At 51.6% G+C, this 26,581-nt stretch overlaps 1 protein-coding gene across 3 annotated transcripts in view; it reads left to right on the forward strand.

Moving 5' to 3' along the window:
• LOC105470275 (semaphorin 5B) overlaps window positions 1–23,212 on the forward strand; it is a 121,234-nt gene extending 98,022 nt beyond the window's left edge. For all 3 annotated transcript variants that reach the window (XM_011722088.3, XM_024789274.2, XM_011722087.2), the window contains exons 5-21: window positions 3,583–3,645; window positions 4,027–4,125; window positions 4,641–4,854; window positions 5,988–6,273; window positions 8,927–9,062; window positions 10,265–10,472; window positions 10,590–10,797; window positions 16,854–16,971; window positions 17,123–17,304; window positions 18,759–18,902; window positions 19,079–19,560; window positions 19,690–19,908; window positions 20,414–20,584; window positions 20,687–20,836; window positions 21,200–21,244; window positions 21,672–21,877; window positions 22,103–23,212. In XM_011722088.3, the coding sequence (XP_011720390.2) occupies window positions 3,583–3,645; window positions 4,027–4,125; window positions 4,641–4,854; window positions 5,988–6,273; window positions 8,927–9,062; window positions 10,265–10,472; window positions 10,590–10,797; window positions 16,854–16,971; window positions 17,123–17,304; window positions 18,759–18,902; window positions 19,079–19,560; window positions 19,690–19,908; window positions 20,414–20,584; window positions 20,687–20,836; window positions 21,200–21,244; window positions 21,672–21,877; window positions 22,103–22,261 (3,090 nt within the window). In that variant the 3' untranslated portion in view covers window positions 22,262–23,212. The remainder of the gene's footprint in view (window positions 1–3,582; window positions 3,646–4,026; window positions 4,126–4,640; window positions 4,855–5,987; window positions 6,274–8,926; window positions 9,063–10,264; window positions 10,473–10,589; window positions 10,798–16,853; window positions 16,972–17,122; window positions 17,305–18,758; window positions 18,903–19,078; window positions 19,561–19,689; window positions 19,909–20,413; window positions 20,585–20,686; window positions 20,837–21,199; window positions 21,245–21,671; window positions 21,878–22,102) is intronic.
• The last annotated feature ends 3,369 nt before the right edge of the window (window positions 23,213–26,581 follow it).

The following is a 26,581-nucleotide window of genomic DNA, read 5'->3' on the forward strand; positions in this document are numbered from 1 at the left end:
AGTGAGCCATGATTGTGTTACTATACTCCAGCCTGGGCGACAGAGCAACACCTTGTCTCCAAAAAAGCAAAAAAAAAAAAAAAAAAAAAAAAAAAATCATATTGAGAGGGATGTGTAAGACCTGTTGGACATTTGGGGAAAATCGGTGATAGGTCCACGCAAAACAAGCAAATGGAGACAATCAAGACAATTATTCAGTCCAGGAAAAACAAAACGTTGTTCAAATAATAAGAAAACCTTATCAGAATACGAATATTTCATTGATTCTCACTCACATGCACGTGTTTTCACATTTCAATGAGTCTGAAGTCGGGACGTGTCTTTCAGTCAAAGACATCTGACAGTCACTATCAGCCAGGTGCAGTCTTGATGTTGTCATGCCCGTGCAGGTATGAACTTAGTCATTTTTTCTGGTGTTCTGACCAGACAACAGCAAACCCTCGACGTTTCAGTCCACAAACCACTTTAGGATTACACGAGGGAAGAATGTGAGTCCTGGTTTGTCAGAAACCTGTGGGCATCATTTGGTATGGCGCCCATTCTGTAAGCATCCAGACTTGCAGGATGAGGTCAATGGTATGGAAGAAAATTGTGGAGACCAGAGTGGAACGCTCTGTAAGAATTACTGCAACACTGACACCTAGGTAGTCCAAAGAATGGTTCTCCAAACAGACAAACAACAAAATGAGCACTGACAACTCTAAAAAGTGATTCAGAAGAGATGAATGCTCAATTCAAAGGTTTAAGGATACTCAATTTTGCATATATTTTTTGTGTGCACGAGATTGATATATGATAAAACATATGTCTAAATAAGAGCACTTTCAATATGTTTACGTTAAAATTTTAACTAATAAGAACATTTGATTGGCAGCAATTTTCTTTCTCAGTGGTTCATATTACAAATTGATGGTGCCATACATTCAGTGAAATCTGGGGTACTGGCTGTAAATACCAATGTTGATTTTAATTAAAACTGTCATTATAATGGGAGGATGGGGAGACGGGAAATGTTATGTGTGCTTTGGTGTTGGGAAGAATGGTGGTGGGTAAGTGGGAAAAATCTTCACCTCCATAACAGGAATTCAAAAGATGAAGCCTGAGACTGATACATCTTTTTTAGAAATCAATTTTAAAAAACAGAGAAACAACTAAAAGAAGTGAAGGTGGTTGTCCTTGGGAAAAGGGGTGGGGTATAGGAGGAGTGGGTCGCCAGGATTTTAATTAATACATTTTAATACTATTTAACTTTTTAAACTCTGTGCATCATTAATTTGATAAAAATAATTTTTGAAATGAATTAAAAATAAATAAATGGTCTCAAAAAAGCCATTCTGTGCTGTTCTCTCTATAAACACATACCCTTTTTCTGGGGCATATGGTCTAACTTTTGGTTAGAGAAATCTATTCACCATGAGAGGCTGCAGGATATAGCAGAAAGAGCTTCGTTCTGGTGTCAGTTGTCTGGATTCGCATCTTGTTTCTTGTTTACTAGCTGTGTGACCTTGGGCAAATTGCTCCGCCTCTCTGGACTTCAGTTTTCTTCCCTATAAAACAAGCAAAAGGCTACATGTTTCACTGTTATCTGTGAGGATCAAAGAGAAAAAGTATGTCAAGTCCCTGGCGCAGTGCCCATCCCATTGTTGAGTCCAGCGTAACTTTAACTCCTTTTATGGTACAGCCCCCCTTCAATGGGATCAAGGCTAACCTCGGCCGGGCGCGGTGGCTCAAGCCTGTAATCCCAGCACTTTGGGAGGCCGAGGCGGGTGGATCACGAGGTCAGGAGATCGAGACCATCCTGGCTAACATGGTGAAACCCCGTCTCTACTAAAAATACAAAAAATTAGCCGGGCGTGGTGGCGGGCGCCTGTAGTCCCAGCTACTCGGAGGCTGAGGCAGGAGAATGGCGTGAACCTGGGAGGCGGAGCTTGCAGTGAGCCGAGATCGCGCCACTGCACTCCAGCCTGGGTGACACAGCGCGAGACTCCGTCTCAAAAAAAAAAAAAAAAAGGCTGACCTCTGCTCAGAGACTCGAGGACCCTTTGCTCATGCAGTCCTCCCAAAGCCACCCACCGTCCCGGGCTTTGGGCTTGCACAACTGCAATGTTTGTGGCTCATTGCTCTTTTCTAGCCCCAGAAGGCCCGAGATTTCTTATTTATGTCCCTCTCTTCTCTCATATCAGGCTCAGCCTGGGAGATGATGGGTCCTGAGTATGACAGTGCTCAGTTGTTTCTGTCCAGATGAACACCGTGGCTCTGTGGCCAGACTCAGGGTCCTTTGCTCTTCTCCAAGGTCTGGGAGACACAGAAGCCTGGGCTCCAAACTCGTCACTCAGCTCCCGAATCCAGGGTGTGCAGGAGTCAGCCTCCCTCTGCCTTACAAAGCAGCCATCGCCGGTGCAGGTTGGCTGTGGGCTGGAAAGCATAGAGAGGCCTGCTACTCCCTCTCCCAGCCCCCTGCCTCCCCTCCCACACTGCGGCCTCTGGAGCTCTGCAGGCAGTGACTTCATGGCTGGAAACAGCTTTGTTAGAAGTTAAAAGTAGGTGGGCTCTTTTTTCCCTCCCCGTTTGGATGACAGAGCTGCTTGCTCAGGGTTCCCTCTCCCAGGACAGGTAGGCAGTTCATGTTTATACATGTGACCCAGAAATATATAATGAACCACACCAGGGCTGTTGACATTGCCCGGACGTGGAGGGCATCACACCTCCCTCCAGCTGCTGTTCAGAGAGAGTAGAGGCAGAACAGATGAAGGGGAAGAAGGGATCCTGGGTTGGGGACAGCCCTCTCCTAATGCCATGGGCATGTGAGAACATGGCACTGTCCTGCAGGTCCCCACATGAAAGCTGTGTCCCCAAACACATTACCCCACGGCAGAGCATGAGTGATGCTACCAGGGAAGCTGGAAGGAAAGTGCAGACAGTGGGGGTGGGAGGAAGGACAGCAATTAGGAAAGGGGAAGTCCTAGCCCTTAAGACTACGGGAACACACATAGCCTTTGGAATGAGAAATGTGGGTTCCAGTCCCTGCTCTACACGAGGTTCTGTGTGACTTGCTTAGGTCACACAGAACCTTGGTTTTCCCCATCTGCTAAGAAAAAAGCCCAGAGTTGTCATTAGAAAATTAAATCTCCTACATTCAGGGTTTGCCAAATCTTTTCTCCCTTCCTGCCTGCCGCTCAGTTGAGGGCCATCTGGCACAGAATAGGCGCATTTCCCACTCAGGGCCTGGGGTGGGATTGAAGGTCCTTCGGCCACTTCCAGCTCCCTGGCTGACTCCGAGGGCAGAGCTGCGTGGGGATGATGAAAGATTCAGAAGCTGTTCCTCCAGGCCGCCTCTGACCCAAGCAGGCAGTGTGGGTGTTGGACTGAGGGTGCCCACCCGTGAAAGGCCTCTGGGTAAGGAGACTGGGCAGCCCTCCCAGACCTATGTAGATGTAGTGAGAGGAGCCCTCACCCTGCAGACAATCCCTCCTTCACAGCTTCCTGTCAACTCCTGACACCGGCTGCTGCCTGCTCTGGTGGCGAGTGGCAGTGAATGACACAGCGATGTGATGTCTGTGTGTTCCTGTGTTCCTCCCCCAGGCCACAGAGTGGGCCTCCAGTGAGGACACGCGCCGCTCCTGCCAAAGCAAAGGGAAGACGGAGGTACGTCGTCTCAGTGGTCCGGGGGCCCCACCTGGAGCTGGAAGGAGGCCTGTGGTTGTGGGGATGGAGCGGCACTGTGTGGACATGAGGTCCCCTGCTGGAGAGGCTTGGCCAGGATGAGCTGGGGCTCCTTGGGCAGGTGGGGATATAGCTCTGTGGCCAGTTGGTCCTGAGCATCTGAGTGAGCAGTGAGGCGGAGAGATGACCTTGGTGGGAGGGGATGTCCACAGATGTGACCGGGACATCGGGACAGGTAGGTCTGGGGTCAAGGGAAGTGTTTTAGAAGACTTGTTGGCATTCATGACGCAGTGGTGTGAGGGTGAGATACCCAGCATCACACCTGGAGAGCTATGCTGTCTGCTCCTTTCCTTCCTGCCTCAGGAGGAGTGTCAGAACTACGTGCGAGTCCTGATCGTCACTGGCCGGAAGGTGTTCATGTGTGGGACCAATGCCTTTTCCCCCGTGTGCACCAGCAGACAGGTGGGCAGCTCAGGGTAGAGCAGACTGAAGGGGGCACCATGCCGGGGGCTCTCCTGCCCAGGCACACAGCCTTGAAGGCGGGTTGCCAAATTTTGCAAACAGACACCCAAAACAGAAACATAAAAGGACACCCAGTTAGATTTGGAGTTCAGATAAACAATAAATGATATTTTAGCATAAATGTGCCCCATGAAGTGTTTGGGATAGACTTATACTAAAAATGTATTCCCTGTTCATCTGAAATTCAAATTGAACTGGGCCTTCTGTATTTTACTGGTCAGCCTTACCTTGGAGGGTCCTGACTGGGGCTGGAGGCTGATGGAGCTACTGGGAGGACCTCTCCCTCCCTGAGGGCTGCTCCCTCAGAGGGACCGTGAGCTGGGCAGTGAGATGATGCTGGAGGAGGGGAGAGACCCAGAGAGACCCGGGCCCAGGAGGAAACAAAACTCAGATGGAAAGAACAGGCAGCCCCAGGGCCTCAGGGAAAAGTGTCCCCTTCTCCCCATTGTCCCCAGGTGGGGAACGTCAGCAGGACTATCGAGAAGATCAATGGTGTGGCCCGCTGCCCCTACGACCCACGCCACAACTCCACAGCTGTCATCTCCTCCCAGGGGGAGCTCTATGCGGCTACAGTCATCGACTTCTCAGGTCGGGACCCTGCCATCTACCGCAGCCTGGGCAGTGGGCCACCGCTTCGCACTGCCCAGTATAACTCCAAGTGGCTCAATGGTAAGGAGGCCCCAGTGCCAGGGGTGGGGACTCCCCTGGTTCTGATCCCACCAGCCCACCCTGAGCCCCCCATTCATCCTCCTTCCTGCCAACCTCTGCAAGCGCTCCCACTTGCCTTATCAAGGAAGAGGTCCAGAGTAGGGCAGTGTAGACCAGAGCATGCTGGAGATGAGCCCCAGATGAAATCACAGATGATGTCCCGAGGCCCCAGAACAGATGGAGGGTGGGCTATTAGGAGAGAGGGAGATAATTAGGAATTGTTTAGGAAAACAAGTTATGGATAAGAAGAAATTATGGGGCCAGGTATAGTGGCTCATGCCTGTAATCCCAATACTTTGGGAGGCTGAGGCAGGAACATCTCTTGAGGCCAGGAGTTGGAGACGCCTGGGCAACATAGCAAGACCCTGTCTCTAAAAATAAAAATAAAAAATAAATCAGCCAGGCGTGGTGATGCATGCCTGTGTTCCTACTTACTCAAGAGACTGAGGTGATAGGATGCCCTGAGCCTAGGAGTTTGAGACTGCAATGAGCTATGATCACATCCCTGAACTCCAGCCTGGGCGAAAGAGTGACAGCCAGCCTCTTAAAAAAGAAAGAAAGAGAGAGAGGTTATGGAAAGGGCCATATGAGTTTCCTAACCCTTGGGGCTGAACCCCTGCTTCCTCACTAACTATTAGGTTGGCGCAAAAGTAATAGTGGTTTTTGCCATTAAAAGTAATGGCGAAAATTGCAATTACTTTTGAACCAACCTAAATACTGTGTGTCCTTGAGCAAGTACTTAAGCTGTCTGTGCCGCAATGTTGTATCTATAATATGGGATTTATAGATATTTATAAATAATATGATTATAGGATTTACCTCATCTGTTGATGGACTGGATTAATCCGCATAAAGTACTTAGGATAGTGTCTGGCACCCAGTGAGAGGTGTGCGGTGACACATGTTTAATATTATAGCTGCACTTGGTATTGAAAGTGGGAAGAGAGTTAGTTAGGGTCCCCAGGCCACCAAGCTTGCAGGGAGAGGGGTGTCAGGTGCCCATCTGGGAAAACTGAAGTGGTTGAGTCCTCCTGACTCTGCCCTCTTCTTCCCCGCTGGCCTGCCTGCCCCTTGTTCCTCTTCTGCCCATCCAGAGCCAAACTTCGTGGCAGCCTATGATATTGGGCTGTTTGCATACTTCTTCCTGCGGGAGAACGCAGTGGAGCATGACTGTGGACGCACCGTGTACTCTCGCGTGGCCCGCGTGTGCAAGAATGACGTGGGGGGCCGATTCCTGCTGGAGGACACATGGACCACATTCATGAAGGCCCGGCTCAACTGCTCCCGCCCGGGCGAGGTCCCCTTCTACTATAACGAGCTGCAGAGTGCCTTCCACTTGCCGGAGCAGGACCTCATCTACGGAGTTTTCACAACCAATGTGTGAGTCCTGTCCTCTGCCAGCCCCTTTCCTGTGATGTCAGGAGCTGGTCTGGCCTCATGGCCTGGTGAGCTTCATCTATAAAATGGGGACTTCCATGACTCCTGCCGGGGGTCATCTGAGGATTTTGTGACTTACTGCTTCTAGAGCGGTAAGCACGTGTTCTGGGTTGCTGGGAAGGGCAAGCCTAGGCCAGAGATGAATAAAGCAAATGGATCTGGCTTAGGCTGCATGAAGGAGGAACATGCTGGTGATGAAAGTGGAAAAGCCTGCCTTGGATGAGGGGATGTAGCCATGTGGGGGAGGGGAGCAGGCAGCAATAGCCTCAGGGAGGCTCAACAGGGATTCCCTAAGGTCCCTTCCAACCTCAGGACTATGGGATTCTGTTCAATCTAACCAGCAGTCTTCTGGTAACCCTGCCATCACCTCCCATCTAGACTGTGCTGGAAAACCAGGCTGGGAATGACAGCCCCTTTTGTTTTCTAGGTGTGAGGACGAGTAACCCTCACAGATCATGACACCTCCTTCTGTGTAAGAGGCTAACCCAATCAGGCGACTCTCCTATAGACCAAGCTTGTCCAGCCCACGGCCTTTGGGCTGCATGTGGCCCTGGACAGCTTTGAATGAGGCCCAACACAAATTTGTAAACTTTCTGAGAACATTACGAGACTTTTTTTTTTTTTTTTGGCATTTTTTTTCTTTTCTTTTTCTTTTTTTTTTTTTTTTCTGAGATGGAGTCTCACTCTGTCACCCAGGCTGGAGTGCAGTGGTTCGATCTTGGCTCACTGCAACCTCTGCCTCCTGGGTTCAAGCAATTCTCCTGCCTCTCAGCCTCCCGAGTAGCCGGGACTACAGGTGTGTGGTACCACACCTGGCTAATTTTTTGCACTTTTAGTAGAGATGGGGTTTCGCTGTGTTAGCCAGGATGGTCTCAATCTCCTGACCTTGTGATCCGCCCACTTTGGCCTCCCAGAGTGCTGGGATTACAGGCATGAGCCACCACGCCCAGCCGGCAATTCTTTTTTTTTTTTTTGGCTCATCAGCTATGCTTAGTGTTTAGTGTATTTTATGTGTGGTCCAAGACTATTCTACCAGTGTGGTCCAGGAAAGCCAAAAGATTGGGCAGTCTGATATAGACAATGATGGATGGGCACCGAGACCAAGGAAGTCACTGGCTGCACAATGTTCTTTGTAGGAATACCAGAAACCTATGAGCCATGGAGTGGTGTTTGCTCACTTTGGGCCCCAGATAGCAGGCACTGGATGAGGGCCAGGCTAGCTATAGGAAGGACAGTGTGAGGGGGTGGACAGAGAGAAGAGTCAGGAGTAGGTGGAGAGGCATCGAAACTGACGCCATCAGTGTGAATTCTAAATAGTGTATTTATTGCATGCCTTCTCCATGCAGGTGCTTGTCCTGGTAGGGGTGGGGCGTCAGGGAGCAAAAGCAGACATGGTTCTGCCTTTAAAAGCTTAAACAGGGTGATGGATATTAACAACAAATTTTAATCGTGATAAATGCTACAAAGGGAAAGGGCAGTGTGTGGAAAAGCCTCTAACAGTATAGAGGAGTGATGATCAGGGAAGGTTTCCTGTAGGAAGTGACATCTATAAGATGAATAGGAATAAACTAAGGGAGAGGAGCATTCCAGCCTGAGGTAACATGTGCAGAGGTTTGAGGTGGGAAGAAATATTTCAGGAGCTGAGCAGTGATCAGTGTGGCAAGACATTTAAGGGTGAGGAGAAGAAAGACAGGAGAGGAGGGTGAAGGGGTAGGGCAGGGAGGGTATGTCCCAAAGGACATTGCAGACTGCTTTAATCTTTATTCTAAGAGCAAGGAGAAATTATTGACAGGTTTGAAGCAGGCCAGCAACCAGCTCGGAGGTGCGTTTTGAAACACTCACCACTCTGGCTGCCGTGTGGAGAATGGATTAGGAGACTAGACAGGCTGTGAGCAGACCACCAGGAAGACAGTGCAGCATTCAGGGGCCTAGAGGGGAAGCTGAAACCAGGCAGAGGTGGAGAGAAATGGACACATTTGGGAGAAGAACTAAATGTGAAGAATAGAACTGGAGGCATTTGGTATGGTGGTTTCCTCTCTGTGAGCTGTTCACGTAAGATTCATGGAAACATGCTTCTGTGACTGAAAGGGTCTCCTGGGTCATCTGGACTCAGGGTGTGGCAGGCTATGGCATAAATCAGTGGTTTGGTAACCAGCTTTTGTAAATAACTAAATCAGAATAGAATGGAATAAAATATCAGAGTCTTAACATATTTAGTAAGGGTAAGTTCATACACTTCTTTATGGATGTGTGCATATTATACTGAGTTGTAGGGTAAGATATATCTCTTACCATGGGCCATGGACTACAATGTTTGACTACAATATTTCAGCCTCCTGCTGGATAAGGGAGGGAGGGAGGGAGGCAGTAGCACAGAAGGATTCACCAGTGCTTCTTGTCAGTGGGTCGTTCCCAGGGGGTTTACAGAGTGTGAGGACCACATCACCTCCCTTTGAGATCCCCCGGTGGTACACCAGACTCATCATAGATGCTTACAGAGCATTGGGAATTGGACATGACAGCTGGCTGTGGGGTATATGAGGAGGGTGCCAGGTCTTACAGGGAGGGCCTTGTCCCACTACTTCTTGCCTTTCAGAAACAGCATTGCGGCTTCTGCTGTCTGCGCCTTCAACCTCAGTGCTATCTCCCAGGCTTTCAATGGCCCATTTCGCTACCAGGAGAACCCCAGGGCTGCCTGGCTCCCCATCGCCAACCCCATCCCCAATTTCCAGGTACAGAATCTCCTCCTGTTTCCCTGTCTTCACACACTGCCTTTCCCCCAGATTACCAGCCACAAGCTGATTCCCAGCTGCTTAGCAAAGACAGACATCAGCTCCGTTCCTGCCAGTCCATGCCCATCTCTGGGATCCACAATGGTTTCCTGATGGTATTAGCCTGTACCACTGTGAGGGAGAAAGGGAGAGTGGGTGAGGGGCAGTGCGAGGAAGCATGGTCGGAGCCATCTCTAAATGTGAGCCCATACCTCCAGGGAGGCAGGGAAGTGGGACCTCAGCTCTCCACAGTGTAGAGGACCAGGAAAGCACTACACAAGCTGTCTGGCTGGAATTTGGGGATGTTAGCCAGAGCTTTCTCGCAGTGTGTTCAACATGGCTACTAATTCCTGGAAGTGGACAGTGCTAGAAGTGGTCAGGGAGTGGTTAGGGCCCAGCTGTGGGTAGTGTTAGCATGCCCCATCCTGTAATGGAGAAGGGGAAAGAACGAGGGGGCAGAGGAGGCTGCTGATGGTTGACTTTCATGTTCGCCCAGCTTCCCACCCAGGGCGTGGGATGGAGCAGGGAAAGACCTCAAGCTTTGCAGTCCTACCATCCTGACCCCGATCTAGCCTATCTCTTTGTGACCTTGGACAAAAAAAGTCATCCAACCTCCTTCAGTCTCTTTTTCCTTATCTGGAACTAAGGATAATACCGTAAGAGATAACACCTCACAGATAATGTCCGAAGGTTCATATGCCTGGAATGTAGGAGATGCTCGGTAAAAAGTGGTTGGCTTCCAGCTTTGGTTTAGAAATCATAAGGACTTTGAGCTGGCAAGGACACAGCAGAGGGACAGCAGGGCTTGGCCCAAGGTAGGAGGGGGCACCTGCAGCAACAGCATAAAAATCACCAGACACTCGTCCACACTCAAATTATCCGTTTTTAGATAGTCCAGTCCTCTTTGCTCTTCTCCTTCCTCTTCCCCAAACCTGGCAGGATCCTCCTTCCCCTTCTCCCCAGCCTCCTGTTCTTAATTCCCAAAGAAGAGGCATCCCACCCTGGAAAGGGTGCAGGACGCCCAGCAGGGATGCTGGGGGTGGGGGATGCTGGAGAATCAGCGTCCGCTGCTGCGGCCACCTGGGTTGCCAGGAGGAGGGAGCCGGCGGGGGATGGCGGCAGCCCCGGTGGCCGGGCGCGTGTGACCTGGCTCCCCGCGGCAGTGTGGCACCCTGCCTGAGACCGGTCCCAACGAGAACCTGACGGAGCGCAGCCTGCAGGACGCGCAACGCCTCTTCCTGATGAGCGAGGCCGTGCAGCCGGTGACACCCGAGCCCTGTGTCACCCAGGACAGCGTGCGCTTCTCACACCTCGTGGTGGACCTGGTGCAGGCTAAAGACACGCTTTACCATGTACTCTACATTGGCACCGGTGAGCCGGCCCGGCCCAACCTGGACTGCAGGTCGGGGGTGGGTTGAGGGTTGGGGCAGGGCTGCAAGTTTCCAGGGCCTTCAAGGCCACCTTGGTCTGGCTCTCCCTCTCTCCCAGAGTCGGGCACCATCCTTAAGGCGCTGTCCACGGCGAGCCGCAGCGTCCGCGGTTGCTACCTGGAGGAGCTGCACGTGCTGCCCCCTGGGCGCCGCGAGCCCCTGCGCAGCCTGCGCATCCTGCACAGCGCCCGCGCGCTCTTCGTGGGCCTGAGCGATGGCGTCCTGCGGGTCCCACTGGAGAGGTGCGCCGCCTACCGCAGCCAGGGGTAAGCTGGGACGGGGGTGACTCCCGAGGCCCCCACTGCGGCGGCGGTGCTTAAGAGGCGGGGCTTTGGACCCAGGAGACCTGGGGTCGGTCCCTGCAGTCTCCACTAGTGTGCCTTAGGACGAGTCACTCCACCTTTCTGAACCTTGGTTCTCTCCTGGTAAAACATCTTGCAGGGTTTTTGTGAAGGTTAATTGAGATAATCTCCTCCAGGTACTGACCTGGAGGAAGTGTGTGCTTAGGGAATTTTGGTGGGTGGCTGTTTTTATCTCTGTTGTCAAACACATAGCTAGGGTCAGTCAACCATCTCTAGCCCACTTGATTTATTCTCAGTCCCTTCAGTACAGAGAGGTTTTATCTTTGAAGCCACAGCACTTATTGCCCTGATATGGGGCAGATGGAGATGGTGCTTTAAGTCAGCCCCACGTTTTTGCTCCTCTTCCTTCCTTCCTTAGAAGAGGTAAAAAGGGCTGCTGTAGGTAGGGCAGAGGTGAGGCGCCACGTGGCGGAGTTGCCCTGGCTTCGCACTGCTTCTGAACTTGGTTCTTCACACCATCGCTTCAAGTGGACTCACAGATTTGACAACTGTGGCATCAATGTTTAAGGGGGAAATCAAAGCCTATTCCAAAGCCAAATGGAAATGTAGCCCAGACTCCTACCACCCGAGGCTCTCCCAGGCTGCATCGCCTCATTTTCATGATACTCAGAAGCTGGCATCGCCACAGCCATGCAAGCTTCTGTGGCCTTTGCAACTGAGAGTCCTGGCTATGCCATCTGTCCTCAAGATTCGGAAGACAAATGGTATCCATGATACAGGGCTGTTCTTCAGCTCCAGTGGGGTGTGCTAGGAGCTGAGCAGAGGCCCATGGGGCCAGGAGGAGTTGGATGGTTTTGGTGAGGCAGCCAAGGAGGGGGGGTCTCAGGGCAGACACTCCAGCTCCTTTCAGCCCCAACACAGGGCTCCATCAACAAGACACCACACACTTACTAAGCCCTACCATATTCTGGGCACTTTGTAAGACTGTTGGTGTGAGAGAAGGCAAGAGAAATAATCCCCAAACACTGACTTCTCTCAGATCTCCAGATATTTGGGTGGGAAGAGAACCTCGGCCTATATCAGACATGTGGGGAGAGATGGTCGGGTATGGCGGGAAGGACTCCAGTGGTGGAACCAGACACACCTGGGGCTCCATCTCAGCTCCATCATCTACTCATTATATGATCTTGAACAACTGAATCTTTTTGAGCTTCGGCTCTCTCATCAGGAAAACGGGGAGACATTTGATGGAACAAATGATGTTTAACGCAGGCAGAGTTGTAAGGATTGGGACTGGTATTCATGAAGTGCCCAGTCCAGTGAATCACAGGTGGTAGCTGGTATCTTTATTACTTTTTCATCTCCCCAAATGCATTTAGGAGCCCTCCAGCCTCCTAGGCCCTCTGGAGTCTTGCTGAATATAGACAGGACAACTTGGCAATGAATCACAGCTTTTCACACATGGCTTGTTCTCCGAGAGGTTGTAAATCCTTAAAGGCAAACCCAGTGGCCCAGTACTTTTTATACTCCACCAGCGAGCCCCACCCAGCCCAAGGCACAACGTGGCCTTCCACACATGACTGATCCTTCAGTTGACTGTTTGGCTTGAGAGGAGTTTGGTGCAGGAGAAACATGGGGAATGGCACTGGAAACTAGATTGAGGCCAACTGAGAAGGCCAAGGGAGGATTTTGACTTGAATCCTGTGGCTGTGAGCACTGGAGTGGTCCTAGAGCAGTGGAGTGCAGTCATGGGCTGTGTGAAAAGATCAACCAGAGAGTGGTGAACAGCACTGTCATATAGCAAGTGGATGCCAGGTGGGCTAGTATGAGTCTAAGCCAGATCTGAAGGAACGGGGCCTGTAGTGGATGGGAGGAAGGAAAGGCGCTGGGATGTTCAGCTCCAGTGGGGTGTGCTAGGGAGGCCTGTGCTCACATTCTGCAGAGAGGGGCTGGGGAAGTTGCATAGTGTGCCCGTTGCACTCCTGCCCTGGAGCAAGGCAGAAAGAGGTCAGTTTGGAGTTTGGTGCTTTCATCCTATTTGGTTTCCTGACTTTGGGATAGGAGCCCTTGATGTGTATACTGAAAACCCTACTAAAAAACTATAGGTGAATCCAAAAAGTATGAAATGCAAGGTCACATTATTGGAAGATTAGTAAAATGGCTACAGCAAGTACACACAGTCACCAAGCTGTGCACTCCAGGAGTCTGGGAGCCAATTGCCACAATATATTAGAATTTGCACTGTTGTGGGATGTGTTGTCACAAGGTTTTACTGTGTCCTAGGATAGACATTTCATGCTTTTACACTCATTCCTTCAAAAACTGGCAGGAAGATGAGGGTGGGTAAGCAGAGGCCTCTTCAGGCTCTCTCCTCTGCCCAGGATCCAGGGGCTTATCTCCAACTGCCTCTTTTCACTCAGGAGAATCTCAGCCCCATGGGGCACCACGAAGACCTGGCCTGGCCAGAGAGAGACCAGTGCTCCCACGAGGAGGAGCCTGGGGAATAAATTGCTGACTGGCTCTGCAAAGCGGGTGTTTTATGCATGAACCACCCCTTTCCTCCTTCCAGCATGCCTTTCACCCTGCCTTTGAGAGGGATCCTCTACCCCCAACTCACTCACAGATCTCCCCTGGCTGCCCCATGAGCGCAGGGAAGGCCCATTCTCAGCCATTTTTTGCTCACAAGCTCCAGAGATACCGTTTCCACCCTGGACAGCTCCCACTGTGAGACTATTGCACCACAGTGCAGGAATTCGCCTGCCTGCAACTTCCACCATCCATCTGTCCCGCGAGCCCATGGAATGAACCTGTTCCTTTTTGTAATGGCTGCTTGAGACACTGCAGTAATAAAAAAAAAAAAAAAGAAGAAGAAAAAAAAGAAAGACATGGTGATATATTATTGGTCTGATGGCTCCTTTATGAAAAGAACTCTAAACTGCCACCCATTTCTACAGTCAGAGACACACTCTAAGTCTCTTATCCTTGGAGCTTTCATTTTTCCTAAGAGCGTTCCCTGCTCTGTAAGCTTTGAAGTGGCCTTTGGCCAAAAGCAGCAAATGTGGTTCCACTTGAGCCAAGGAGGCAGTTATCCCTTTTATTCACAAGAAGAGAGCTCAGGCACTGGCTCCAAGAAGTCTCAAGCATCCCCTCAGGCTGCCAGGGAAGGTGCAGGGCAGGCGTGTCCATGGAGAATCTGGTATCCTCTTCTCTGGAACTTAATTGAGGGCAGGGGAAGCTGAAGGGGTGAGAGGGCTTGGAGAAAGGAGGCTGGAGCCAGCATCTACTCCATGTTTTTCTTCTTTCCTATTCTGCTATGGTTTGGAAAGACAAGACACTTCATCCCTTGGCTTGGGAATCTTGACAAAAGTAGCCCCTGGCACAGCAGTTCTTGACCATGGGCACTCAGCAGAGTTACCTGGGGCTGGGGAGTATTTAGAAGATTCCAGTGCCTGGGCCTATTCCAGTCCAAAAAGCCAAACTACAGGTGGGTGGGCTTTTTGTTTTGTTTGCTTGCACTTTTTAAAGGGTGCCCAGGATATCCTAATCTGCAGTCAAGACTGGGAACTCCTGCTGTAAAACTGGTTAGGCTCTAGATGGAAGAAGGAGCAAGAGGCAAATTGCGTTTCTCCAGAATCTTCGGCATTTGTCTTATATAGGCTGATTCAGGTTTTCTGCCCTTACCCATTTTCTCTGCTGGCAGACATTGGTTTTTTGATGGATAGAATATTGTTTATTATTATTGTTAGTCACTAGCTATGGCTAATTATTTTTTCCAGTTTGTGTCACTTCTAAATTCCACATCCCCTGCCTCTAGAGGTTGATACCCCTTTTTGAGGGCTGAAGGAAATAAATTCAGGAGTGGGCTTTACTGAGTTCTCATTGGTTGAATTTGCTAGCACTCCTCTTGATCCCAATGTCAGCCAGTAAGCAGAGTCTCAAAACCAAGGTTGCTGGGACTACTTGTGTACATGTGTTGCATGCAGTCCGATGATGTCCAGTTTGATGGACTCTGCTGATAAAACACCCTCAAATCAAACCATTGATCCCAGACGAAAATATGACCACATTTATCTTGTATAATTTACTGAAATTGCCCTTGAGTGAATAAACTGGAAACAGATTCCTGAGCAACAGTTGAGTATTCTGGATTCCTGGGTGGGCCAGAGTGTACTCACCGGACTCCCATGATTGCCTCGCTTATATGAGGTCATGGGTTGGTCTCGAGCATCGGATAGTACTGTCTTCTTTGCCCTCCTTTGATGACAAGGAGAAGCCCCACCCTCTTCTTTGTATAATTAACCTCATTTTTCTCTGGGGCCTGACAGGATTTATTGAACTCGCTGAGTTCAATGAGTTCATTGAGTTCAATGAGTTCATTGACAGGTGACTCTCCCTGAAGCTTCAAGAGATAAGAAAAATTCTACCCCTGAGGAGCCAAAAGCGGCAACTCTTAGCTCTTTTCTTGTTTGTTTGTTTTTGGTGTATCTCTTTAGCCCTAGGCATCTTTGTTCCCTTTGTCCAATGGGACGATCCCTCTGCAAACTCACAGAATGGTGTGAAACTCCCCACCAGGCTCCATCTTCTTTGTAGTCCAGTACCTCCTTCTCCAAAGCCTCTTCTGTTTTCCAATCTCCAATTTCTGAGCCCCTGCTTAGTGCTCTCTCCAGACCCTCTTCAGCAGACTGGCTCAGAACGGGGTGGAAGCTGGGGACAGGAGACAGAGGGATCGAGGTATCCCTCCAGGATTGGCAGTGGGCTGAGTGTTGGAGGGACCCTCCTTTTGGCACCAGGATTGGCTACTCTCTGTACTTAGCAATGGATAGCAAAGCCTGATTCCATAATCGCCATAGACTTTTTCTCCCCTTTGGAGTCCTACTAGTGGAGGTTAGATTTTTCTGTTAAAAAATTACACGAAGACATCAAAAGGAGAAAAGGAAGAAAGGAGCTCTGGACTATGAGAAGTGGAGGCATTTGGGGCATGCAACAGTGTGTGAACCAGTATCATTCTGGGGCCACTGTAGAGAGACCAGCCCTCAGGGTTGAGGAATCGAGAACTAGGATGTGACCTCCTATAGCTTGAGCTCATTCTCACGATGCTAAACCACTGGACTCTGATTCCTGCCACTAAGCAGCACAAGCATGTGGGTGCTCCAGGTGACCATGGACAGTATCCAGGTGTCTGCTGATCCTGTGCTGTGTTTTGAGGGATGGGCTCATATTCAGTGTGTGAAATCAGACACAACCTCCCATGGGAAGCAGAAGTATGAGGGGAAAAGCGTGGTCAAAAGCTTAGGTCTGGACCCAGCCCCACCACCTCTGATCTGTGTGATCTCAGGAAAATACTTATCCCTTTGCCTTTGTACAATGAAAAGTCTGTGTAGGGGATCCCAGTGGTTCTCAGCCTGACTCCCATTAGAATCACCCAGGGAGCTTTTAAACACGACTTCGCCCCCAGAGAGCGTTGATTGGGGTGGGCTCAGGTATTGGTATGTTTTGAAAGCTCCTCAGGTGATTCTAATGTGCAGCCAGGGTTGAGAATGGCTGGATTAAACCATCTGTAAGGCTTTTTCCACCTATAATGTTTTATGACTCTATGATCATAGCATGTGTCAGGGAGGCACTTCCTCTTTGGGTTCCTGGTAACCACATCTGCCCCTGTGGCTGTGGGTGAGGAGTATGGGGCACCCATATTTGGGGAAAGCAGTGCCGTCTCTTTTAAATGTGCAGTCTCTGGAGGATGAGGGTTTGAGTCCTGGGTCAGGTCACTGGGTTTCCCCCAGATAACATGGGGATAGTAACAGTACCTACTTCATTGGGGTGCTGGATTTAAATTAATTCATGCTTATAACGTGCTTAAAATGATGCCTTACACACAGTAAAGGCTCAATGAACTTCATTATTATCATGGAAGACAAATGGATGGAAAGTGGTGCCCAGAGGGGAGTGTTCAGGTGTGTTCCTGAGATACAGGTGAGACTGGGAAGCCAGTGGGCTTGAGTCCCAGGACGTCTGTCTGGCAGGGCATGCCTGGGGGCCCGGGACCCGTACTGTGGCTGGGACGGGAAGCAGCAACGTTGCAGCACGCTCGAGGACAGCTCCAACATGAGCCTCTGGACCCAGAACATCACCGCCTGTCCTGTGAGAATCCCTTTATGTCTTCCCATCTCAGACCCCTCCTTCAATTCAGGCTATGACTCCCCACCAATATTCCCCCAATCCCCTGAGATCTTGTGACTTCCCTGCCCTTGCCTTGGGTAATAGGGGTACTGTCCCCCATGCGTGTCTGCAGGTGCGGAATGTGACACGGGATGGGGGCTTTGGCCCTTGGTCACCATGGCAACCATGTGAGCACTTAGATGGGGACAACTCAGGCTCTTGCTTGTGTCGAGCCCGATCCTGCGACTCCCCTCGACCCCGCTGTGGGGGCCTTGACTGCCTGGGGCCAGCCATCCACATCGCCAACTGCTCTAGGTATGTGAGGACAGGGCTTGCATGGTATCTGCCTTGGACCAGGATGGGGAGAACTAGGGAAATGGAGCCCCCTCACTCAGGTGTTTGAACTAAGGGACAGAAACCACTTCAGGGCTGTGCTGGGGACTGGATAGGTGGCTAATATCTGAGGCAGGAAACCTGAGCCCTGAAGGAGTTTCCACGCTAATGAGAGATAAGTTTCTATCTCTTGGTGGCTCTTGATGCAAAGAGGAATGCTGGGCAGACATGGAGGTCACTCCCAGACAAAGGTGAGCCTCAGTAAGTCTCATCCCAAACATGAGGGACAGCATGGGATGGTGGCAAGTCAAGCAAACCTGGTGCCAATCCTGGATTACCACCGTCTGGAGGTGTGGCCATGGCCTAGCTACCTAACCACTCTGAGTTTCTCTCAGTGAGGGTTATAGTACCCACCCAAGAGTTGTTGAGAGAGTTAAATGAGATGAGGTATATACAGAGCTTTCACAGTGCCTGGTACCTGGGGACTCCATAAAATAAGTAAGCCATAATTTCTGGCACTTTTTTTTTTTTTTTTGAGACAGCATCTCACTCTGTTGACCTGGCTGGAGTGAAGTGGTGTGATCATGGCTCACTGTAATTTCCTGCCTCAACCTCCTGATTAGCTGAGACTACAGGTGCCCACACCACACCCAGCTAATTTTTGAAAATTTTTTGTAGAAACAGGAGTCTCACTATATTGTCTAGGTTGGTCTCGAACTCCTGGCTTCAAGTGTTCCTCCCACCTCAGCCTACCAAAGCTCTGGGATTATAGGCATGAGCCACCACACCCAGCCTTGGACACTCTTAAAACAACTATTTCATACACATTATTAATGTAGCCCTCACAGCAACCTCATGGGGGTAAGAATACAATCATTATCCTTACTTTAAAATTAAGAGTACTATGAGGCACAGAAGGTTCTGGTAACTTGCCCAGGGTTTCACAGCCAGCAAGTGGTAGAGCCCAGATTTGAAAACTGGAGTCAGAGTAGGCATGAGTGCACAGTGTCTGAGGCTGGAGCAAAGCATATGCAGTGTAGTACAGGGGACAGAGTGTGGGTTTCAGTGCAAGGATTGTGACCAGCCAGCAAGGCTGAAAGGGAGTCTGCAGATTGGAAAGGGGACTAAGACCTTCTTCTCTAAAGTCTGCCCTTTTGTCCCCTGTGAGTAGGGGCCATGTCCTATCTCTGCGTTCTTAGTCCTGAGCACAACCTGATATATAGAAGAAGGCTCTCAATACATGTCTGAAGGAGGAACAAATCAACAGATGGATGAGCGAGTCTGCCTGAGGATGACCTGTTTAGGAGAAGATATTTCTATGTCACTGTCCAGCTCTTTCTGACAGCAATAGAAAACACATCGGCCCAGAGATAGACTAGATCTAAGAAGCTAGGGCTCAGAGGGGCATCTGTCTCTATCCCCTCCCACCCCGCCAGGAATGGGGCGTGGACCCCGTGGTCATCGTGGGCGCTGTGCAGCACGTCCTGTGGCATCGGCTTCCAGGTCCGCCAGCGAAGTTGCAGCAACCCTGCACCACGCCACGGGGGCCGCATCTGCGTGGGCAAGAGCCGGGAGGAGCGGTGAGGGAGAACGCGCTTGCTCTGAGGTCCCAGACTTTCCCGGCCCCCCAGAAAGCGGCCTGGATTCACCTCGTGATTCCGGGGACTCTCGTCCTTTCCGGTCTTGCATTCCCAGGGATCTCTTGTCAGGGAAGGGAGTCCCCCTCCTTGGATTGACGCCTCTCCCCCGACCCCAGGTTCTGTAACGAGAACACGCCTTGCCCGGTGCCCATCTTCTGGGCTTCCTGGGGCTCCTGGAGCAAGTGCAGCAGCAACTGTGGAGGCGGCGTGCAGTCGCGGCGTCGGGCCTGCGAGAACGGCAACTCCTGCCTGGGCTGCGGCGTGGTGAGGGTCGGGGCCGTGGGCCAGGGGCGCGGCGTGGGGGGCTGGGGCCGAGGGGAGGGCGGGCCCGGAGGCCGCGGGGCTCTAAAGTCGCCTCTTTGCCACCCGCAGGAGTTCAAGACGTGCAACCCCGACGGCTGCCCGGAAGTGCGGCGCAATACGCCCTGGACGCCGTGGCTGCCCGTGAACGTAACGCAGGGCGGGGCGCGGCAGGAACAGCGGTTCCGCTTCACTTGCCGCGCGCCCCTGGCAGACCCGCACGGCCTGCAGTTCGGCAGGAGAAGGACCGAGACGAGGAGCTGCCCTGCGAACGGCTCCGGAGCCTGTGACACCGACGGTACTCCGCCCCCCCGTGCCCCACTCCTTCCTCCCTCCCAGCCCCGGCGCGGTGAGGGCGGGGGCGGGAGGCCCGGGCCGGGGTCGGGGTGGCCGGGCGCCCAGTCGCTGAGGCTTAGCCCCTCCGCAGCCCTGGTGGAGGACCTCCTGCGCAGCGGGAGCACCTCCCCGCACACGGTGAGCGGGGGCTGGGCCGCCTGGGGCCCGTGGTCGTCCTGCTCCCGGGACTGCGAGCTAGGCTTCCGCGTCCGCAAGAGAACTTGCACTAACCCGGAGCCCCGCAACGGGGGCCTGCCCTGCGTGGGCGATGCTGCCGAGTACCAGGACTGCAACCCCCAGGCTTGCCCAGGTAACCCTGCACGGAAGGAATCCTTGGCCCAGGGAAACCCTGTTATCCTGGAGGCCCCCCTCCCCCGCCCCAGGCCTACCCAGGAGCCCCCATGCCTAGGTGACTCCTTCTCCCTGACATCTCTGTGCTAGGGACTCCCAGAGCAAATTTCTGCCCCGGCCATAGATGCAATGGCTACTCCGGTGGAGTAAGGCCTCAACTTATCCTCCTGGTTTTTTTGTTTGTTTGTTTGTTTCACTTTTCTTAATGAGTTAGGTAAGAAGTTTGATTGGAGGTGGAGTCAGTCTGTCTCCCTCCGGGTGTCTCTGCTGCTTCCCGCGTGTCCCTCACCTGCCGCATGGGGTGGGGGCGCTCCCTAACAGTGGATTGTTGGGTGGCGGGTGGATCAGGTGGATGTTGAGGTCACTGTGGCTCAGGGCAGAGTGGCCTGGCCTGGTATGGGGTGGAAGACCGTGTCGGGCCCTGCCTGCCCCTACAGCGCCTGACACACCCCGTCCCCTTGCAGTTCGGGGTGCTTGGTCCTGCTGGACCTCATGGTCTCCATGCTCAGCTTCCTGTGGTGGGGGTCACTATCAACGCACACGTTCCTGCACCAGCCCTGCACCCTCCCCAGGTGAGGACATCTGTCTCGGGCTGCACACGGAGGAGGCACTATGTGCCACACAGGCCTGCCCAGGTACAAGGCACATCCCGCCGGGGCTGGGAAACGCCATGGAGCCCTCTGATCCCCACCAGGGGGTCCCTGGGCAGTTAACCTTATCCTACCCACAACCCCCAGAAGGCTGGTCGCCCTGGTCTGAGTGGAGTACGTGCACTGAGGACGGAGCCCAGAGCCGAAGCCGGCACTGTGAGGAGCTCCTCCCAGGGCCCAGCGCCTGTGCTGGAAACAGCAGCCAGAGCCGCCCCTGCCCCTACAGCGAGATTCCTGGTGGGTCCCCCTGCCAGCACCAGCACAGCAACCCTTCCCAGCCTGCACTCCCAACTTCCTTCTCCTTCTGAAGCTTGTGTCCTGGTGGGGAACGGGGGGCACAGGATGAAACATGGAGGTGGGAAGGAGATGCCAAAAGAGAACTCCCATATTTGCCTCTATGCATACATTTGGGGTTTGGGCCCTCCTCATCCAGTGGATGGGCTAGCCCTTCTCAGAGGTGGGGTCTGGGGAGAGAGGGAGGGGAATGAAGGCCCCACGCCCAGTCGTACAGCTGAGCGTTGACCTAGGGATCCTCCCAGGGTTGCGCCTACCCTCCTCTCGTCTCTGCCCCTGACACCCTGTCCACTGGTCTTCCTGCAGTCATCCTGCCAGCTTCCGGCATGGAGGAGGCCACCGACTGTGCAGGTAAAAGAAACCGGCCCCACCTCATGCTGCAGTCCTCCCAGCCCTCCAGCACCCCACTCCAAAGTCTGGACTCTTTCCCCATCCTGCTCCAGACAGCCAAGCTTTGTTGGGGTCCCCACTGCTTTGAGATAGTGTGTAGGGTGGTCTGGGCAGTTCCCTCCATGCCCCCCAGCTAGGAGGCCATGATAAGTCTGTATCCTGTCATCTGACTCTAGACCCTCTGGTTGCCACCTCTGACTTGAGCCACAGGGTGCCTTGTGCCCAGTGACAGCCTCCCCAACCTCCCCGTTTCCTTTGGCTGTGGCCTCAGAGCCTTTTCCAGGATGCCTCAGAGCCTCCTGTTGCTGTTTCTGCTCCCAGGGAGGCAGGCAGGAGTCTGTCCTCTTCACAGTGGCCCTTATCTTACTACCTGCCTCTCTTCCCCCAGGGTTCAATCTCATCCACCTGGTGGCCACGGGCATCTCCTGCTTCTTGGGCTCTGGGCTCCTGACCCTGGCAGTGTACCTGTCTTGCCAGCACTGCCAGCGTCAGTCCCAGGAGTCCACACTGGTCCATCCTGCCACCCCCAACCACTTGCACTACAAGGCAGGAGGCACGCCGAAGAATGAAAAGTACACACCCATGGAGTTCAAGGTGGGAGCCGCCTTATAGAAGAGGGCAGGGTAGGAGGGCAGGGTAAAGAGCGCAGGGGTTCTGGCCCTCAGCTGGGTGGAACTGGGCAGTGGTGGTGTGAACAGAGCACTGGATCTTCAGTCTGAGTGTGCTTTCACGACTGGCTTCTGGACTCCTTGCCCTGGCTTGTTCCCTTCCCTTGTGTGTTCCCTCACCCCTTTCTCTGGTTTCTTCTTCTTCCCACAGACCCTGAACAAGAATAACTTGATCCCTGATGACAGAGCCAACTTCTACCCATTGCAGCAGACCAATGTGTACACGACTACCTACTACCCAAGCCCCCTGAACAAACATAGCTTCCGGCCCGAGGCCTCACCTGGACAACGGTGCTTCCCCTACAGCTGATACTGCCGTCCTGGGGACTTGGGCTCCTTGCCTTCCTAAGGCACAGAGCAGGTGGAGATGGGACAGTGGAGCCAGTTTGGTTTTCTCGCTCTGCACTAGGCCAAGAACTTGCTGCCTTGCCTGTGGGTGGTCCCATCCGGCTTCAGAGAGCTCTGGCTGGCATTGACCATGGGGGAGAGGGCTGGCTTCAGGCTGGCATATGGCTGCAGGTCCAGTTCAGCCCAGGTGTCTCATGGTTATCTTGCAACCCACTGTCACGCTGACCCTACGCTGTGATGCCTGGGCTGTGGACGTACTGGGCATTTGAGGAATTGAAGAATGGAGATGGCAAGAGGGCAGGCTTTTAGGTTTGGATTGGAAACAACTTCCTGTGGCCCCCACAAGCTGAGTCTGGCCTTCTCCAGCTGGCCCCAAAAACGGCCTGTGCTACATCCTGATGATCTCTGAAAGTAATCAATCAAGTGGCTCCAGTAGCTCTGGATTTTCTGCCAGGGCTGGGCCATTGTGGTGCTGGGCCATTGTGGTGCTGCCCCAGTGTGACATGGGACCAAGGTCAGCGCAGGTTGTCCACCTCTGCCTGGAAGTCTATACTCTACCCAGGGCATCCCTCTGGTCAGAGGTAGTGAGTACTGGGAACTGGAGGCTGGCCTATGCTTAGAAGTCCTTTAATCTGGGCTGGTACAGGCCTCAGCCTTGCCCTCAATGTACGAAAGGTGGCCCAGGAGAGAGGCTCAATGCCATAGGAGGCAGAAGTCTGGCCTCCGTGCCTCTATGGAGACTGTCTTCCAGTTGCTGCTTGACAAAGTTGTTGGCTGAGACCTGCTTGGGAGTCTCTTCTGGCCCTTCATCTGTTCAGGAACACACACACACACACACACACAATCACAATTTGCTACAGCAACATAAAAGACATTGGGCTGTGGCATTATTAATTAAAGATGATATCCAGTCTCCAAATGTCTCTGTGCGTCTGTGCGTCTGTGCGTGGGCTCCTCTTGCATGGTCTAGGCAATCTGAGCAATGCACCAGGGTGGCAGATGGTCTCTCAAGGCAGAGGAAATGCCCCAAGTAGCCTTATCTTTAATAGATGATATCTTTCCGCTTGTGGAGTAGAAATATACATACAGAGTACACATACATTGCCCTACACCCTTTTTGGAAAAGATGTTGGGGATAAGCAAATTCACAAGTGGGGTCGTAAGGTACACCAAAGGCAACAAAACAGGAGAGAGTTCTGCCTGCTTCTTTAACATCTCTTCCAGGCAATAGCTCCAGGGTGTGAGTGCAGAGGGAGAGTGTTGATGAGAATTATTTTGTGAGATATTTATACTGCTGAGTTTAATAAAATCAAAATTGAGAAACAGGCAAATCTGTGAGGTGGGAGAAGCCTAATATAGTTTTTGCTGTATTAAATAAAGATAACCTCAAAGCCTCAGCCCACCAAATCAATGCTGCCATTTTGGGTGAGATTGACGGACATGTTAAATTTAGAGAGCAATTTCCTGACTTAATTGGCTGGATCAATTCTCCTAGGATTCCCAGCAGAATCTAATTGTAGGTCAGGCTGTAAAATCTGCCATCCTAGTGGTAGAGGAGGCAGAGGCTCTTGGGGAGGGAGGGAGGAGTGCTTGAAGCTTAAAGGTTCTTGGAAGGAAGGAGGAGGAAAGAACATTCCTGAAATCTTTCCTGTTTACCCCAGGACAACTGGAATGGCAGTGTCATCAGCAAGGTGGAGCCCCATCGGAGAGCTCAGGAAGCACATGAGTATTGCAGTTTTGGGATTGCTGATTGGTTCCTCCTAGCCCCATATATCCTGAGCTCATGGGGGCCTGCAGGGCATTTTATTTATTTGTTTGTTTTGATATATTTATTTTTGAGACAGATTCTTGCTTTGTCCCCCCGATTGGAGCACAGTGGTGCGATCTCGGCTGACTGTAACCTCTGCCTCCCAGGCTGAAGCGATCCTCCTACCTCAGCCTCCTGAGTAGCTGGGACTACAGGCATGTGCCACCATGCTTGACTTTTTTTTTTTTGAGAGATGAGGTTTCACCATGTTGCCCGGGGTGGTCTCGAACTCCTGGACTCAAGCAGTCTGTCCCCCTTGGCCTCCCAAAGTGTTGGGATTATAGGCGTGGGTCACCACACCCAGCCAGCAGGGCATTTTAGATCCTGGGGTCTCAGAGCCCCTTGGACCTGAGGGTCATTGAAGTTTAAAGAGTGTTCCAGGGCCCAGGGTGCCTGCTTCAGAAGGGTCACTCATGGTGTGTTCAAGTGGAGGGATTAGGCAGGTCTGTAGGAGGCAGTCATGGAGACTTCCCAGGCAATGCCCACCCACTGTTGACTGCAGTGGCATCAGCAGAATGCAAATCCTTGAGTGCCAGGTCAAAACACACACAAACACGCACACACACGCTGAATTCTCTTTACAAAAACATGGCTTTGGAGGCATGACTGTTCAGAATGCATGAAGGATCCACACTGCTCGCAGATGAGCTGACAAAGTTGGTAAGGGCTATTAAGTAAACAGCCCTGGCCCAGAGATGAGGAACCCCGGGATGTGCTCCCTGACAAGGAGGGTGTGAAGATCTCTGACATGTCAGGGAGCTGAGGTGTGAAGGGCAAGGGGTTCTTCTTTGTCCCAGCTGGCTCAGCAGGAGTAAGGAAGATGCAGGAGTGGGTGCTCCAGGCTTTTTTGCACCCTTTTGTGTATAAACGACTTTTTGAGTATGTGTGCATTTTCTTATTAAAGTCATATGTGTCCACTGCAGAAAATTTAGAGGATACAGAAAACCAAAAAGATAAACACAGTTATACTAAAAACCAAGGCAGGGGCTTAGGGATTTTAAATGGTGGTATAAAGACATTTATCCCTCTTTCTTTCAGAATCACCACCAAAACAGAATGAAAAACAAAAGTTCTGTCACTATTTTCAGTAAATCTAGGATGTATGTGTAACCCCAAATCATGATCCATGAAGACAGAAAGCAGATGGAGGAACCAGGCATCCGGTAGAGTGGATGTGGGCCAAACTTAAGCATCCAAGTGATTTCAGAAAGAACCAGATACTAAGCATCCAAGTGATTTCAGAAAGAACCAGATACTGGAGAAACCAGGAAGGAGAAAGGTGGGGTTAAGGTGGGGACTGAAGAGAGAGGGATTGGTTGTATATCTGTGTGTAAGCTTCAGCTAGACTTTCAAATTGTCTTCACTCTCCACCCTTACAGTCTGTCACCACTCCTCTGTCTCCACAGGGGGCAATAAGTATGTTCCCTTAAGACACTGAACCAGAGAAACCTTGGACTTGGGGACACCAGGCCCAGAGGTGGGTGTGTGGTAAGGGGTTGTTTGGACAGACTCGTTGTCAGTGGGATTCAGCCATTGCCTTTCCTAAGCTAACTCCAAGACTCTGACAGACAGGCTTTTCCTCCCCCTCCTCTTCCTCCTCCTCCCCAGGTAAAAGACTAGAAAATGACCCTTTGAAGAAATGAACTAACCCTGCAAATTCTGAAATAAGCCAGCTGCTCATCATGCTATGTAGTCCTACAGCAAACTACACTCGTTTACAAACAGTACCCTGTACACAGAGCTTGCAGTTAATTTTTAGGGCATTCACACTGCTTGCAGATGAGCTGGCATAGTAAGCAAAGGCTGTTTGGTAACCAGCCCTGGCCCCAGAGGTGAGGAATCTCAGAATGTGCTCCCTCACAAGGAGGGTGGTACGAATGGGCACATAAGGATCACAGACACCAGAGGAAAAGGTCCAACATGAAAGAAACACCAAAACAAACAAATAGATAAAGTGGAACTCAGTGAAAACAGAGACAATACAGAGAGAGCACTTCAAAGACACCCCATTCTTCAGAAATAAGCGAAGATACCATATGAAATAAACAAAGGATGTAATTTTTTACATCCTTTGTCACCCAGGCTGGAGTGCAGTGGCCGGATCTCAGCTCACTGCAAGCTACGCCTCCCGGGTTCATGCCATTCTCCTGCCTCAGCCTCCCGAGTAGCTGGGACTACAGGCGCCCGCCGCCTCGCCCGGCTAGTTTTTTGTATTTTTTAGTAGAGACGGGGTTTCACCGGGTTAGCCAGGATGGTCTCGATCTCCTGACCTCGTGTTCCGCCCGTCTCGGCCTCCCAAAGTGCTGGGATTACAGGCTTGAGCCACCGCGCCCGGCCAAAGGATGTAATTTTTAAAGGACATACTTAGGTTCACAGAAATTAAAAAATATGACAGAAAAAAAACAACAACAACAGCTAAAGGGCTTAAAGAGACAAGAAATTTCCCAGAAAGTTGAACAATAGACAAAGAGAGAG

The sequence above is a fragment of the Macaca nemestrina genome, chromosome 2 (genome assembly GCF_043159975.1).
Source record: "Macaca nemestrina isolate mMacNem1 chromosome 2, mMacNem.hap1, whole genome shotgun sequence".
Lineage (NCBI taxonomy): Eukaryota > Metazoa > Chordata > Mammalia > Primates > Cercopithecidae > Macaca > Macaca nemestrina.